The sequence below is a fragment of the Octopus sinensis genome, linkage group LG25 (assembly GCF_006345805.1).
Source record: "Octopus sinensis linkage group LG25, ASM634580v1, whole genome shotgun sequence".
Taxonomy (NCBI): Eukaryota; Metazoa; Mollusca; class Cephalopoda; order Octopoda; family Octopodidae; genus Octopus; species Octopus sinensis.
Genome location: NC_043021.1, coordinates 1,056,066 through 1,072,200, shown reverse-complemented (window position 1 = coordinate 1,072,200; position 16,135 = coordinate 1,056,066). Strand labels below are relative to the sequence as shown.

Sequence of the window (16,135 nt, the reverse complement as noted above, 5' to 3'; positions counted from 1 at the left end):
TGAGGTCATTTCCCTACAAGTGCATGATGAGAGGAGACCTATACTCATCACTCTCAGCATCACCTTTACATAATTTCCCTGGAGAGCAGACCCACCCTCTTCACTCTCACCTCCTTTTCCAGATGGAACTTGTAAAGGTCATGGCCAAAGGCGAAAGTGTCTTAACCCATCACACAATCTCTTTCATTACAGCACCAGGCAGAGAAAAACTGGGTGCTCTTCTTACGTGAGGGACTCAGCCAGGAGGCTGTTGCATCTGATACACGGCAAAATCCCTGTCCACATATTTGGACATTGAACAGACAGGCCAGGCCGACAGCTTTTCCTTGTCTACAAAGCTTGCTTTGAACTAGCAATACCTCACCATTAACACTGCTAGGCCAGGAATTTCTGGAAATTACACATAGTCTTCTAAAACAGAACAGCCAAGCTGGCTGTCAGCAACATGAAGTGTTTCTCTGAGGATTTTCTCCTCTTCCACCCCACTAGGCCTTTGTAGAATCCTAATATGGAAGTTCAAGAGCCCACATTGCCTGACTGGTAAAGAGCTGTGAGTACCCAAAAACATTCTAAAAGCAAAGTTCTGGTCCCTGCTTGACCCAGGACTGCAAATCTATAACAGAATTGAACTGGAACAGCACGTCAAACAATGCATGACCAGACTTGTTCACTTTCCAGGAAACAATGCAGATGTCACAGTTTAGACAGAAGGTCCCTCAAAACCATCAATTTCTGCAGCAGTAGCTAAAGAATTAATTCACACAGAAGGGACAAAAGAGGATCCTGTTGACAGACTCAGTGATTTGAAATAGTTCTGTTAGGAGGCCATTTAGTATGAGCTCTGAGCATACTTTGAAGTACTTCAGTCTCTTAATACAGGATCAAAACCAGCTACTTTGGGGACAGCCACCAAATAATGATAGTCAACCTTATCCAAAACCCTCAACTGATTCAAATTAATCAGAGCCTCACAAAAACCAGGTTTGTAACCCACTCTCTCAATAATGCATCATGCAAGGTGCAGGGGTTATGGATAGATCTGCCCAAGACTGTGCATTTGTGCACTTTCTTGATCACACTTACAGATGACAAGTGCCAACCTAATTGTCAAAATTTGTACTGAGCAGTCATGAGCTGGAAATTATTGATAACGTCTGCTTTCTTTATCTCCTTCCTCAGCAGCACTACCGTTTCCCTGCTCACAGAATTGGGAATTTCCCCCGTTCTGCTCTTAGTCACAGTAAACATTAATCAAAATGTAAAAATAATAATCTACAATAACGTTATATCTAACAAAGACCATAAATATTCTGAATATATTTATGTTCTTAATATTATCATCTCAGAATCATTACCAAGCAAAATGCTTTGAGGCATTTCTTCTGACTTTACATTCTGAGTGGTTAAAATGCCACCAGGCTTGACTTCCCTTTTCATCTTTTCAAGGTCAATAAAATAAATACCAGCTGAGCTCTGGGGCCGATGTAATCGCTTCACTCACTCCCCTGAAATTGCTGGCCTTGTGTCAAAATTTTAAGACAATATTATTATCTCAAGAAGGATTACAGACAATTTTTCTCTAAAAATTCTGGACATATATTCTGTGTGTGTGGAATATGTGAGTTGGTTCTTCCCATTTTGTAATGTAACACAAAACAACCAAAGCACCAGTCACTGGAAATATAATTAAAACCAAATCAAAGAATATAAAAAGACAAGAGAAATATCCTACCTCATTCGTCACACATTTACTGGTTCCATCTTCTTCCTCCTGAAAATAATAAAAGGTTTCTCCATGACATCTTGGTTAGATATCATTGTTGGTTATAACACAAGAAATAAATAAGACACTAAACTACGTACAGACCTGTGTGTTGATATCCTATTTAAAACATTTCAATTTATCAAGGACATTTAATTTCCACTGCCTCAGTTTATCTAATTCTGGAGGAATTTGTTGAAGGTTTTCTAGCAGAGTTACCAGGAAAAGTAGCCAGGAAAAAGTTTTTATCCATTCAAATCAGCCTCGAAATATTGGAAGAGACACATGTGTGGTAAGAAGTCTACTTCCCAAGCAAATGGTTCTGGTGTCGGTCCCATTGCGTGGCACCTTGGGCAAGTGTCTTCAAATATAGCTTCTGGCTGACCAAAGTCATGTGACAGGATTTGGTAGATGGAAATTGAAAGAAGCCCATTGTATGTGTGTGTGTGTTGACAACTGGTGTTTGAGTGTTTACATCCCTGTAACTTAGCGGTTAGGTGAAAAGGACCGGTACAATAAAGTACTAGTCTTATATTAAAAATAAGTACCAGAGTCAATTTCATACGATTAAAAATTCTTCAAGGCAGTGCTCCAGCATGGCCACAGTCTAATGATTGAAACAAGTAAAAGACAAAAGATAAAAGAAATAAAATCTTTGAGAGATTCTGGCAGGTTTTGAAAAGATGTTAGTTTTGGAATTTCATTTTGGTTAACTTTAGGCACAGACGTGGTTGTGTGGTAGAGAATTTGGTTTTGGGACCATGTGGTTTCAGTTTCAAACCTTAAGTTATCCATAAAATACCTGAGATAACTCTACTATGTAGCCTTAGGTTGGCCGATACTTTATGATGAAATTTGATAGATGGAAACTGTGTGGAAGCTTGATATAGGGACCATTCCTGTTGTTGAGTAGTGGACTTGATCCATTATCATGGTTTAATCCAACCATGGCCTTTGAGTTCCTTTAGTAGAGTTCACTCTGCTGTAAGTATAATGTCCTCCCTCGATCCCTTTCACCAGTAACAAAGGCCCTAAAATGTGTCATGGCTGTTGTCATGATGCATTTTTATAACTAAACCATTAAAATAAAAATAACCAACATTTTAGATGTGAAGTGAAATTATTTAAATATTCCTACCTGAACTGGATGTACTCCAAGACAAGGAACAACGAAATCTGGAAATCTGAAAAGAGACCAAAGTAGTAAAATGTTTTGGTGATTTTTTTCTTTTTTCATTATTTTCCCTAAACTAGTTAAAACAAGAGGCTTTTACATATTTGAGGCATGACTCTTTCTATCATTCCCTTTACACCCATCACTGGGGAGGGGGGAATGACCTTAACACTTCTGCTGTAGCCATCCATGTACTATACTTGATGTATATACATCATTGAAAGACAATTTATGTGGTATTCATTCAGAGATAACATCTTTTATGGGTGTGCTGTGTTCATAAGATGCAGAGGAAGATGAAAATCATCTCAGTATCAACTAGCAAGAACACCAGATGCATTTCAGTCTAGTTGGGCCTGATTAGTAGAGTTTGAGCTTACAATCAACCACAAGTGTTGATGAAATTTGTTGCTTCAGATATACATAAAACAGTGGATAAAACATTAATAGCTGTCCAGCTGGTTAAAAACCTGTTGTAGGCAACAGAAGCAGGATTAAATTAAGATGGCCATCCACGTATCATGTGTAATGTAAATGCAATGTTGAAAGGCAAACTGATGCAATATCCATCCAGAATCCAGAGATAACATCAGTGGGACTGAACCCAAGGTTACACAGTTGGGAAGCAAGTTTCTTAACCACACAGCCATGTCTATGCCAATCAAGTAAAAAGAGGTTTACAGCATGGAGGTTCCCCAAGCACCTGTCTAAGAACTAATTAGGCTCAACATTTCTTAACTTCGGTGATCAGATGAGAACTGGTGTTTTCAATGTAATATAGCCATATATATGTGTGTGTGTTTATATATATATATATATATATATATATATATATATATATGGACAATGGAAGTTAAATGATGATGATGTGTATATGTGTATATATATATATATATATATATATAGACACGCTATTATTCGAGATGAGTGTTTCAGTTGATTTGATCACTGGAATAGCTTGCTCATGAAGTTTACTTACAAGTGGCTGAGTACTCCACAGTCACATGTACCCTTAATGTAGTTCTCAGTGAGACTCAGCATGACACAGAATGTGACAAGGCTGGCCCCTTTGAATTACAAGTACAACTAATTTTTTCCAGCTCAGAGGACTGGAGCAGTATGAATTGAAGAGTCTTGCTCAAGAACACAACACACTTCCAGGAATCAAGCTTACAACCTTACTAACATGAGCTGAATACCCTAATCACTGAGCCATGCACCTTCACACACGTGTGTGTGTTCTTGATGAATTTTCTTCCTTTGGTATGAAAAATTTTTGATCTTTTCGGTTTGAACTGCAGTTTTTTCTAGCGGTGTCATATGAAATTGTCACCCATAATTATGACCATAGTATCAATCTATTGCATTTCAATCTGTTTTAGGGTTAGGGTTAGTTAGGGTTAGGGGTGGGGGGAAGGATATCTTTTTTTCTTCACAAATGTAAATAAACCCAATCTGTTTCTTAAATGAGGGACATATTCATACGGCACAGAATGTTTTTTACCTCAATACACGTCATTGATTGGTTGAAATCGCAGAAATTGAAGAAACAAAACAACATATATCTTACAAACTATAGAATTTTCTCAATAAAGCCAAGAGAAAAAGATGTTTTATAAACACACTCTACCAGTATACAAAGTTTAAAATCTTTTAGTTACCTAGAAATTATGTTAAAAACTGCCGTTCAAACCGAAAAGATCCAAAATTTTTTCTTGCCTTGTTCCAGCATGATGGACTGTGTCCTCTTTGTCCAGATATTTCGGAACAGTATCCACAGTCTACGAAATTGCTTGTGCTTTTGATATTCACTTTTGGGACTCCCAACTTTATGCTCAATCTTCCCCGTCACTAAGATTCAGTGATGACCATAAGTAAATAAGAGTTATTACAAGTGGTTGCTAGACTTACTAAAAATAGCAGCCAAATCTCCTTCAACTTTCTTAAGAAATGAAAGACACGTCGGATAACTTAATTCCTGATATACAAAATGATAGAATGAGAATGGCTGAAAAACATTTGATCAAAGTTTCCCCCAATCAGCGGGAATTAGGGTTGAACCTAAACAACACTGGAGAAACACCCAGTATTTTATATGAATCATGCAAGTTTTTAACTCACCTTTTATTTAAAGATATTATCTTCTCAAAGTCTGAATGTCCAATGGCCACACAAAGAGCAGATTTCACACCTGCCTACATATAGAAAAGTCGAGAGAATTATATTACATATGCACACACACACAGATAGACCAAAGCAAATACAAACAACAAAAGTACAGGAAACATTCCTATTAACATTAAAGAAGACACTCAAGGAAGGAAAAAAAGTTATAGAGCAAAAGTTATAATATTTCGGACAAAGTCTTTCATCAGATACAAAAGGAAAGTCCAAGAAAGACTGGGAAGAGAAGAGAAGGCAAAAAGAAAAGTGATCCAGAAAATAAAAAACAGATGTGAGTTAGGTTGCCATGCTCTACCTCTGACTAACAAGAAGAGTGAGAAATAATTGTGGCTTTAATGGCAAGTGATACAGGGGTGTATGTGCATGCGAGGGTACATGCATATGTAGTGTATGAAGAGAGAGAAGAAAAAAGAAGCAGTGTATATATATATATATATATATATATATATATATATATATATATATATATATATATATATATATATATATATATATATACACACTTGATTATATCAAAAGGAATGTTACTCAAGACCATAGCAGAATGGTCAGTTAATCTGGAGTTTCCACAATGTTGCTGATAATAAAATCAACTGAGTAATTAATGTGTGTGCCCATGCGTGTGTGTGTGTGTGTGTGTATGTGTTTGTATATCATACAAAGATTCTGTAAATAAGAGCCAACAATGAGGTCAGTGATGAATTTAATGTAACGATAGGAGACCAGCAAGGTGCAGTCCTCAGCCCTCTTCTATTCATCATAATCTCATAGGTTATTATAGAAGTGTTCAAGACCAGCTGTCCATCGAAACTCCAGTATAATGATGATATAATTCTTATAGCTGAGTCTCTAATGGAATTAGGGAAGAAATTCCAGGCAAAAACCTAGAATCTATAGGATGCAAGGTAAACTTAGTAACGACTAAGTTATTAGTAGGTAGGAATGAAGACAGGACTGAAGTTTCACCAGGGAGATGGCCTTACTCAAAACACAGAAAAGGAGTAAATATAAAGCCTAAATACTGTGCCTGGTGTAAGCAATGAACACACATGAGGTATGGTGGAATCACAGAAAGGCTAACAAGGAAGACAGGCTTTGAGTGTGGGGGAAGTACTGGAGCAATATACACTAAGAAAACATTAGAAACAGAAACACTTAAATGCCATTTTAGTTCCCTTTCATATAATCAAGCTTTGATAATATAGAATGGCCATGAGAGATCATATAACATTTGTAACATTCGTAGTTTCCAAAGGCATGAGGGTTGTGATAAACCAAGGGGTACGTTAACCCTATCAGCCATGACTGCTGCCGAAACCAGTATTGTGCTATGGTTCTATTAAGTCTCTACACATCTGTCACTTCAAATGCAAAATTGTAAGAGATTGATTATCAACTAACCTTTAATGCCCTTTCTATAACTGATTCAATGTCCTGCAATAATAAAAATAGATTTTATTAATAAATTCAGAGTGTGATAACAGAATCATTTGAAAGCTATCATAAATAGCACACCACACTAGACCCCTTATGCTTTGTATTTTATCAATTTATTACTTGTTAGAGATAGAATGACATTTAAAAATATTCAGACCTATTCTTAAAGGAGTTTGTACAAGTAATTTGGTTTTAGCCAAGTATCAATACCCTAACCCTTGCCAATTCAACTCAAAGGATGCACTCACTTAAAATAAACAGATTTGAAATTCTTCACACAAAATACAGTAGTTTATTATAACCCTCAATATAAACTGAACCTCATAACCACTGCAAAGACACAAACTATTGAGAACTAGGTGAGAAATGAACTCACACTTTCAGGATAACACTCCAATATCTTAATACAATGCTACATTTAAAGTCCCCCCAGAAATCATGTTTGACTTAACAATAAATGGTTATAATGGCCAACACAGAGGACAAATGAAGACTTTTACAGTAATTTCATCTTCTTTAGTTCTTTCAGTTCACCAGGGTTAGTAACATATATACAAATAATTAAATCAACTGTCCTCTCTCCTTTCTATAAATACATCTACATAACATGGATATTTGTCAACCTGCTGATAGATATTTTATTCATGTAATTTCAGTTTGTATAAAAGACAAAAAAAGCGTAAAAATGAATCAGAATTTTATGTAATAGGATGTCTAATGCCTATAGATTTCTCTCTTTAACTTTTGGCTTCTCTATTTGTGAACTTTTCATATTTATTCTTCTGTTGACATGGTTCCATACAATAAACAATTATTCCTTACATATCTCCCCAAAGTAACTTAGCAACTCTGTTTCTGAAGTTAAAGCCATCAAATCTTATCCAACCATGACCATTTATTTTTAGGGCATCCTAAACTGGTGGATGGGGGGAGGGGGTAGAAGTTATTCTCAGAGAGATGTGATTGCTTGCAACGGAATATACTCTAAGGAAGTTATCCAAGAGTCATAGTGAGGTGTTAAACTGACAAACAGATTAAGTTTACATCCAGGATGAGGAAGAGTCCATTCTAACAAACCCCCACACAACATCATGCATAAAGCTCAATGTTATGGTAGAAGACATTTCCAAGATACTGTGCAGAACAACAACTGAACAAAATGTGCAGCTGCTATCGAAGTATGGCTGAATGTTCCTGCATAAATGAACGTAAATATATCTACATCTACCTTTAATTACCTGGGTGTGTGTAGGTTCTTTCACTGATCTTTTCACATAGGTGTATAGGTAGATAAATGTGCATATATCAACATGTAGCTCTTTTACTCAACAAGCTGGCTTCTCACTTTAATATGACTGAGCAGATATATGATCAAAGACATTCCAGTCATGACCATCCTATCTTGCTTTCAAATATATAGTATAAAAGACAATATTAACGAATGTCTTTCACTTCTCAAGATGCTAGGCTGTGTGATGTGAGGGGGATTTGGCTGCTATTTTTCCATTCAAAATTGCAAGCTTTTGGGGCTTTTTGTTTTTTTATTTCAATTTATAATTTTTATTTCTTTCCAACAGCCATTATAATTCCTGCATGTTAAATCTGAACATTTTAAAATTCTTTAGTTTGTTTTAGGGTTAGTGAAAAGGGAAATTTGACAAGACAGTCAGTCGCCCGTCGACACTATATCGAAGAGGCCAGGGAACAGAAGAAGGAGAAAGAAGACATGCACTCAACACCAGAGCTGAAGACACCTCCGAAGGGTGGGGGGACACCACGTCAAAACGGTAGAGGAGTAGGGGCCGAAACTGGACGTGGTTCCTCCTGATGATGTCTTGAGCTAACTGGATCCTATAAAGGAGCTGTTGTGGTAGCAGACCACGAAACATGGTTGAAATTCCTCGACTATACTGAAGCACGGCCTTCAATGACAATCAGGTATATTATGGTTTCCAAAGATTTCAGACACTTTCCAGTTAGCAAAGCAATTAGGATTATAAGACTATGTGGGTAGAAATGACTGTGATCGCACGATTTGCTAGAAATAGCAGCTAGATTTCCCTCAAATCACGCAATATTTTCTTTAAAATGGTTTAGACAACGTAGTCATGAATATACAAAAAGATGAGATGATCACGACTGAAATACTTTTGATCATAATTCTATTCGGTTATCAGCGACCCAGGGCTAAACAGCAATAAAACAATACAATTACACAGAATGGGAAACCAGCTGTGTAAATGCCGCTGGACTTGTGTGGGAGGTAAAAGTTTTTCATCATTTAAATCACACACATCATAAAAAAAAAAGTGGGGGGCACTGGATAATGTAGTACAGGGTTCACTAGGGGTTAAAACCCAGGAGTACCAAGGGTGGAATGACTTATTAAAATTCTAAAAAGGAGCAAAACAAAGGAAGCGGTGTACGCTGAAAAAGTACTATCATAAAATTATGACCGGCTTTAGAAGAATAGAAAAAAGGTTATAACAAGTAGGATTGCCTGAATATTTCTACAATATAGTGTCTCCATTTTCATTCCTCGTCGATATTTAGAAGTATTTAAAGCATGCAGTGAAATAATAGTGAGATGGGGAGAACAATTAAATCAATTTGGCGCGTCGGGAATTCCTTGTCAACTTCAATGAATGGAAAGTTACGTCTAAGAGCGGAATATTTTAACAAAGCAAAATGAATCCAAATAAATCTTGGTACGAGAAAGTAGAATCGTTTATTAAACAGACCTAAGTATATGACTGGGATTTATTTTCCATAGAATGGAAAGAAAAGTAAAAACTGATGGAAAGCAATCGTTTAAAAACCTCTTTCCTATCTTTAGGTTATAAATCAGGAAATCTATCTGTAAATATTTAAATCCTTCCCTAAATTATTACAGATGTCATAATGTTCTTACATTGGTAAACTGCGAGTCTGCCAGATGACAATGAGCATCGATACAGAACAAAGAAGGGTCGCCAGCCATGTTGGCGGGAGTAATCACGTGAGTGACGTATTGCGGTCGGATTGGCTGAACCGGTTGAGCGCAGGAGAAACACATTTCAATATTTAGTTGATGTTCTGAGTTCAAATCTCATGCGGTGAAGTCTGATCTTCGTTTTTTGCAGGGGCGGCTAAGGGCAGCTGTTACAGCGCAGATATTTTGGAAGACTTCCGCCCGTCCACCCACCCCCATTTTCTCCTAAATTTGTTTATTAAAAGAATTTTTTTTGCCCAAACGGAGGTACTGGAAAATTGCCAAAAATCGGCATCGTTAAATTCCACCCCCTTTCCCCCACAAATTCTTCAATTTTGACTTTTTTCACCAACACTAACCCTAACCATAACTACAGAAATGTTTGGAAATTTTTTTCAGAATTATTATCTCCGTATTTTTCTGCATATTTTGAAAAAAAAATTTTAATGAGGGAAATGGGGAGGGGGGTTAAAATGCCGATTTTTGCCATTTTTTTTTTTTTTTGCAGATTCATATTCCCCGAAGCCGAAAAGTGGGGTTTGTGTCCCAAAAAAAAAAAAATTTTAACGGATGGTGGGAGGGGGGGGGGGCGGACGGAGGTCTTGCCTATATTTCAAACTCAATCTAGCATTTTTTTTCTTAATATAAAGGTTTCGGGTTATTTGTGTTTTGGACATGAGATTCAGAAGCTATAAAATGAATAATAATAATAATAATAATAATAATAATGATTTCTTTATTAACCACAAGGGTCTACATTAAGAAAAACATTATGGACAGTACAGGACAAAACAAAGAATGTGTGTGTGTGTGTGTGTGTGTGTTGTGAGGGTTTTGCATGTAAACAAGATGAACAAAAATTTTTTTTAAAAAAGGAAGAAAGAAAGAAATCAACAATGTGTAACCCTCAAGAAAAGGGAGACGTTCAAGGGCTGCTCTTGGAAAAACTCCATAAAAAATCATGGGTAACCTGACTTTTGGCTTAGATGCCTTTTTCCCTTTCGGAGTGCGTGTGTGCGAGTACAGCGATGGGTTTGAGAGTTTTGTTTCTTTATGCAGGGATTTCCTATTTTCACTGGAGCATAAAACCTACAATGGTGATACTTAAAAAAAAAAAATTTTAATCAAACTTAAAAATTTCCCAATAACCAAATGTTCATTATTTATATCCCACAACGAACTACAGTACGTTTGATTCACCTGCCATCATTGAAAGACGCTGAAAACACTTGAATTCTATGCAATATTTTCTATAAGGATTTCATTTTGTTCACTTTCTTTTGCATATGAATCAACCTTCATCTGTGTGTGTATAGATCATGGTGTACTTATGTGTGTAGACGTGTGAGTACATACATAAATACATGCTATTTTTATATATAGTGTGATGCTCTGAGAGTGTTATCACTAGAATAAGAATAGCCTGGGCAAAGTTAAGAAAGTTTCTGCCCCTACTGGTGACAAAGAGCCTCTCACTCAGAGTGAAAGGTAGATTGTATGATGCATACGTGTAAACTGCCATGCTTCATGGTAGTGAAACATGGGCTGTGACTGCAGAGGACATGCATAGGCTTGAAAGAAATGAAGCTAGCATGATCCGCTAGATGTGTAATGTCAGTGTGCACACACGACAGAGTGTAAGCGCCCTGAGAGGAATGTTGGACATAAGAAGCATTGGATGTGGCATGCAGGAGAGACGTTTGCACTGGTATGGTCATGTACTGCGGATGGATGAGGAGAGCAGTGTGAAGTGCCACTCTCAAACAGTTGAAGGAATCCGGGGTAGAGGTAGACCCAGGAAGACATTGGGATGAGGTAGTAAAGCATGACCTTTGAACATTGGGCCTCATAGAGGCAATGACGAAAGACCAAGACCTCTGGAGATATGCTGTGACTGTGAAGACCCAGCAAATAAAGTGAGTTCACGACTATCCTACACCAGTTTCACATAACCAGCCCCAGCCCATCCAAAAGTACCTTGGACCGTAGAGTGACCTGCTGTGCTTGAGAAGACCTATTGAGTCAAGTGCATCAACATCAAAATGAAAATTGTGGTTGTGATCCCTGTGCCAGTGGCACGTAAAAAGCACCAACCAATCGTGGCCGTTGCCAGCCTCCTCTGGCCCCTGTGCCAGTGGCACGTAAAAAGCACCATCCGAACGTGGCTGATGCCAGCGCTGTCTTGACTGGCATCCATGCCAGTGGCATGTAAAAAGCACCAACCAATCGTGGCCGTTGCCAGCCTCCTCTGGCCCCTGTGCCAGTGGCATGTAAAAAGTACCCACTATACTCACGGAGTGGTTGGCGTTAGGAAGGGCATCCAGCTGTAGAAACACTGCCAGACTGGAGCCTGGTGCAGCCTCCTGGTTTCCCAGACCCCAGTCGAACTGTCCAACCCATGCCAGCATGGAAAACAGATGTTAAACGATGATGATGATGATTGATCAAGAGACTGCTGCCGTACTGTAAACACTAACCTGTTGTGCTGTTCCGAGTTAAGGCAGTTTGTTAAAACCTGATCGCAAGGTCATTGTTCAGCAGTTAGACAAGGGACATCAAGCAATGGGATGGACAGGTCAGTGTCTGAAACTTTGAAGTTGCTGTCACCCCTCTTCTTATAAAAGTAGAAAGATAATAATGCAAGAGAGTTAGTATTAGTAATAATTACAGGTTAATAAAGTTTTAATTGAGCAAAAAATTACTTTTTCAATGAAACAAAGTATTATTTATATTATAAACATGTAGAATCCGTAAATGTGCACAAAATTTCCTAGTTGTGCTCTATTCTACGTCTACAATAAAACTATAATTAATTCGGTTTAATTAATCTTAGTAATCACTAATATCAAATGATGATTTCTTTGTAAGTTGTGGAAAGAATGTAGTAGTTTGTTTCTATGTGAACCTTTTTTGTTGGTTATAGACAGGTTCAACAAGTTCACCAATATTTAATTATTTTACACCTGTGAAAACAATACACATACATACACAAACATACACATACATACACGGCATACACCCACGGGTTATCAAAGCGTTGGCTCCGGTCATCTGCGAGCCCTTAACACGACTATTCAATATGTCATTGGCGACGGGTGTTATACCTGCAGACTGGAGAACAGCGATAATCTGCCCAATTTTCAAGAAAGGGAGCCGCGAAGACCCGCTTAACTACCGACCGGTTTCCCTTACATCAATAATCAGCAAGATGTTCGAAACCATCCTTAAGAAAAGTATGATGCTCCACCTCCTAAACACAGCCTCTATCTCTGATTCCCAACACGGCTTCGTGCCGAAGAGATCATGCTTGACCAACTTACTAGTAATGGAAGAATTGGTGACGCGCATCCTTGATGATAGTGATGCTGTTGACATCGTTTTACTGGACTTTGCCAAAGCTTTTGACTCGGTAAACCACCGCCTATTACTTGTCAAGCTTCAAGCATATAGTTTCCATCCGGATATTGTACGATGGGTTGGTGCCTTCCTCTCAGATCGCTCCTTCCAAGTCCAAGTTAATGGTTCGTGGTCCAACGTCTCCAGTGCGAGCAGTGGCGTGCCTCAAGGTTCAGTGCTTGGGCCCTTGTTGTTCTTAGTCTTCATAAATGACTTGCCCGACGACCTCATGCAACACACCCTTCTATTTGCCGACGATATCAAACTGGTCGCTCCTCGTGGTAATATAGAGGATCTTCGTCGATGCCTCCACCAAATTTGGAAGTGGTCTAACGATTGGGACCTGTGTCTGAACGTGTCAAAGTGCTGTCATCTGCCTGTCGGCTCTACTCCTGCAACTCAACTTGATTTCGAGCCGGGTCGTCTGCTGCTGGAGCGGACCGATCAGGTAAAGGACCTAGGTATCTTGGTGGATTCCTCCTTTTCGCCTTCGGCCCAGTGCGTCCATGCTGCCAACAAAGCACGCGGAATTCTGTTCTTGATTCAACGGTCATTCGGAATGCTCACAGCAGCCATATTCCTACCACTCTATGTCACGCTGGTGAGACCCATATTGGAGTATGGGATTCAAGCCTCTTCTCCTTATCTCCTCAAAGACATACAGCATCTCGAAAGAGTCCAGAAGCTGGCTACCCGCATGGTTCATGGTCTCAAAAATTTGTCCTACGAAGAAAGGCTGAGGACGCTCGACCTTTATTCTCTTGAAAAACGCCGCCGCCGTAGTGATCTCATTCTCGCCCACAACATCATAAGCGGAAAGTGTAACCTCTCGAAAGAGCTGTTCTTCACTCCTGCTCCAGAGCGTCGGCTGCGGGGTCATTCCGAAAAGCTCTACCTGCGACGATTTCATCTCAATCGAAGGAGAGGAGCTTTCTCCGTCCGGGTTGCGGATCCGTGGAACAAGCTGCCAGACGAGATGGTGAAGATGCCGACGACCGCTTTGTTCAAAGCCTCCCTGGACCTCAAGTGGCCTGAACTCTTTACATGAACACCACCCTGTACTTAACTCCATGTCCCCCTACATGGCCTTGCTACTTGCTTTTGAGCCAAATTAACTAACTAACTAATAGGAAATTAGAAGGTAATTACATCATCATCGTTTAACGTCCGTTCTCCATGCTAGCATGGGTTGGACGGTTCGGCCAGGGATCTGGGAAGCCAGAAGGCTGCACCAGGCTCCAGTCTGATCTGGCAGTGTTTCTACAGCCGGATGCCCTTCCTAACGCCAACCACTCCGTGCCAGGCGAGGCTGGCAACGGCCACAGTCGGATTGGTGCATTTTACGTGCCACCGGCATGGAAGCCTGTCGAAGCGGCACTGGCATCGGCCACGATTTGGATGGTGCTTTTTACGTGCCACCGGCATGGAAGCCAGTCGTGGCGATGCTGGCATCGGCCACGATTCGGGTAGCGCTTTTTACGTGCCACCGGCACAGGGATCACAACTGCAGTTTCCAATGATTTTGATGTCGGTGTACTTGACTCAATGGATCTCCTCAAGCACAGGGTCGAATGGTATTTCTTCACTTGCCACCTGCACAGGAGTCAGTCCAGCGGTCCTGGCAACTGCCGAGTGCCAGTCATAGGATTGGTTCAATTTTGATTCCGATTTCACTTGCCCCAACAGGTCTTCGCAAGCAGAGTTTAGTGTCCAATGAAGGGAGGTTGGCATGGGTGCAATTACAAATACTTAGTTCATTTTCGCAAATTAAGGTGTTTAATTTATACCTAATTAACCTTTAATGCAACGTGTAAGTAAACATGGACTTCGATGTGTGTCTAACATCAATATATTGATTAATATTGAAAATGTTAGAAATCAAAAGGTGATTTACAGGTAAATGTTTTAAAAAATCATTAAATTTTCTGCTTTAAAATCTAAATTTCCATAATTGTTTTTAAAATAATAATATACAGTTATCTCAATTGTCTGAGAACGAATCAAGATTTTGAGAAGGAATAAAGTAAAATGGATTTTAAAGACAACTGTTTTGTTAATAATGGTTCCAAATGTTGCCACAACGGCAGCAATTTTGTGAAAGGAGGGTAAGTCTATTACATTGACCTCAGAGTTCATCTCGTATTTATTTTATTAACCCCTAAACCCTACCCCTCCGACACTCTTTGTCCCTGTCTCCCACTCCCTCCCATTTCTCTTTCTCTCCCCTTTACATCTCTCTCTCTCTTCTAATAATCAACAATTATTTTATCAAACCCTTCTTTTATTCCTGATTTCACAATTTAACACAGGTCAGCATATTTCTTATATCATTCGATCCTTAATGGTTCCAGGTTCAGTCCTACTGCATGGTAACTTGGGCAAGTGCCTTCTGCTATAACATCAGGTCAACCAAAGCCTTGTGAGTGGATTTGGTAGATGGAAACTGAAAGAAACCTGTCATATATATATGTGTGTGTGTCCCACACCACTGCTTGATAACTGGTATTGGGGTATTGATGTTCCCAGAACTTAGCAGTTTGGCAAAAGAGTCCAATAGAATAAGTACCAGTGCTGATATTGTTCCTTGGTTTATTTGCACATATAAAATAAATCTGAATTTTCCAAAGGAAATTAAATAAAATCCTGCTACCTCCATCCACTACTCTTGAGAGGGCGGTTGGGGTAGAGTCCTTAGGTACATCCTCCATAGGGTCTTTTAATCAGAAGCAATGATTTAAAAAGGATTTCATTTCCTTAGAAAACATTCAAGGAATTTTTTTTGTTTTTAAAATAAACATCATTAGTTTTGACTAATCTTTCTTTTTATATTATTCTGTACACAACTAAGAGTGCTTTATATATAAATATATACACACAGATATATATACCACAGCAGAGGAATCAAAGAGTTTGGTGTCTAAAATCCTTACACAATGAAAAACACTGTATTAGTTTCATTTAATGACTATAATCTCTCTCTCTTGCTTTGCAGGGAGTTTACTGCATCTCACTGGACATGTTCGATGGACTAAGAAAAGTCTAAATGGCAAAATGTCGGCTCAGCTACAGATATCTAACCATTTCAGTCAAAAACGGATCAATGTTCCGGTTATCTTAAAGAAAAGACCTGATCCATTGACACAACGAAAGCCATGCTGGATGTTGTGGCAGAAATCCTATTCTCAACTGGCTTTTCTATAATGGACAAATT

General features: G+C 38.8%; 1 protein-coding gene and 1 long non-coding RNA gene across 4 annotated transcripts in view; one reads left to right on the top strand and one right to left on the bottom strand.

Annotated features, from left to right (window-relative positions):
- LOC115224302 (putative deoxyribonuclease TATDN3) overlaps positions 1–9,758 on the bottom strand; it is a 22,218-nt gene extending 12,460 nt beyond the window's left edge. For 2 of the 3 annotated variants that reach the window (XM_029795132.2, XM_029795133.2), the window contains exons 1-5: positions 9,469–9,758; positions 6,522–6,554; positions 5,058–5,131; positions 2,901–2,946; positions 1,733–1,771 (exon numbers count right to left, since the gene is read on the bottom strand). In XM_029795132.2, the coding sequence (XP_029650992.2) occupies positions 1,733–1,771; positions 2,901–2,946; positions 5,058–5,131; positions 6,522–6,554; positions 9,469–9,612 (336 nt within the window). In that variant the 5' untranslated portion in view covers positions 9,613–9,758. The remainder of the gene's footprint in view (positions 1–1,732; positions 1,772–2,900; positions 2,947–5,057; positions 5,132–6,521; positions 6,555–9,468) is intronic. The other variant, XM_029795134.2, reaches the window with a different exon arrangement.
- LOC118767844 lies at positions 8,342–16,135 on the top strand. Its single transcript, XR_005003742.1, has 2 exons — positions 8,342–8,495; positions 15,917–16,135. It is a non-coding gene; the product is annotated as an uncharacterized LOC118767844 (long non-coding RNA).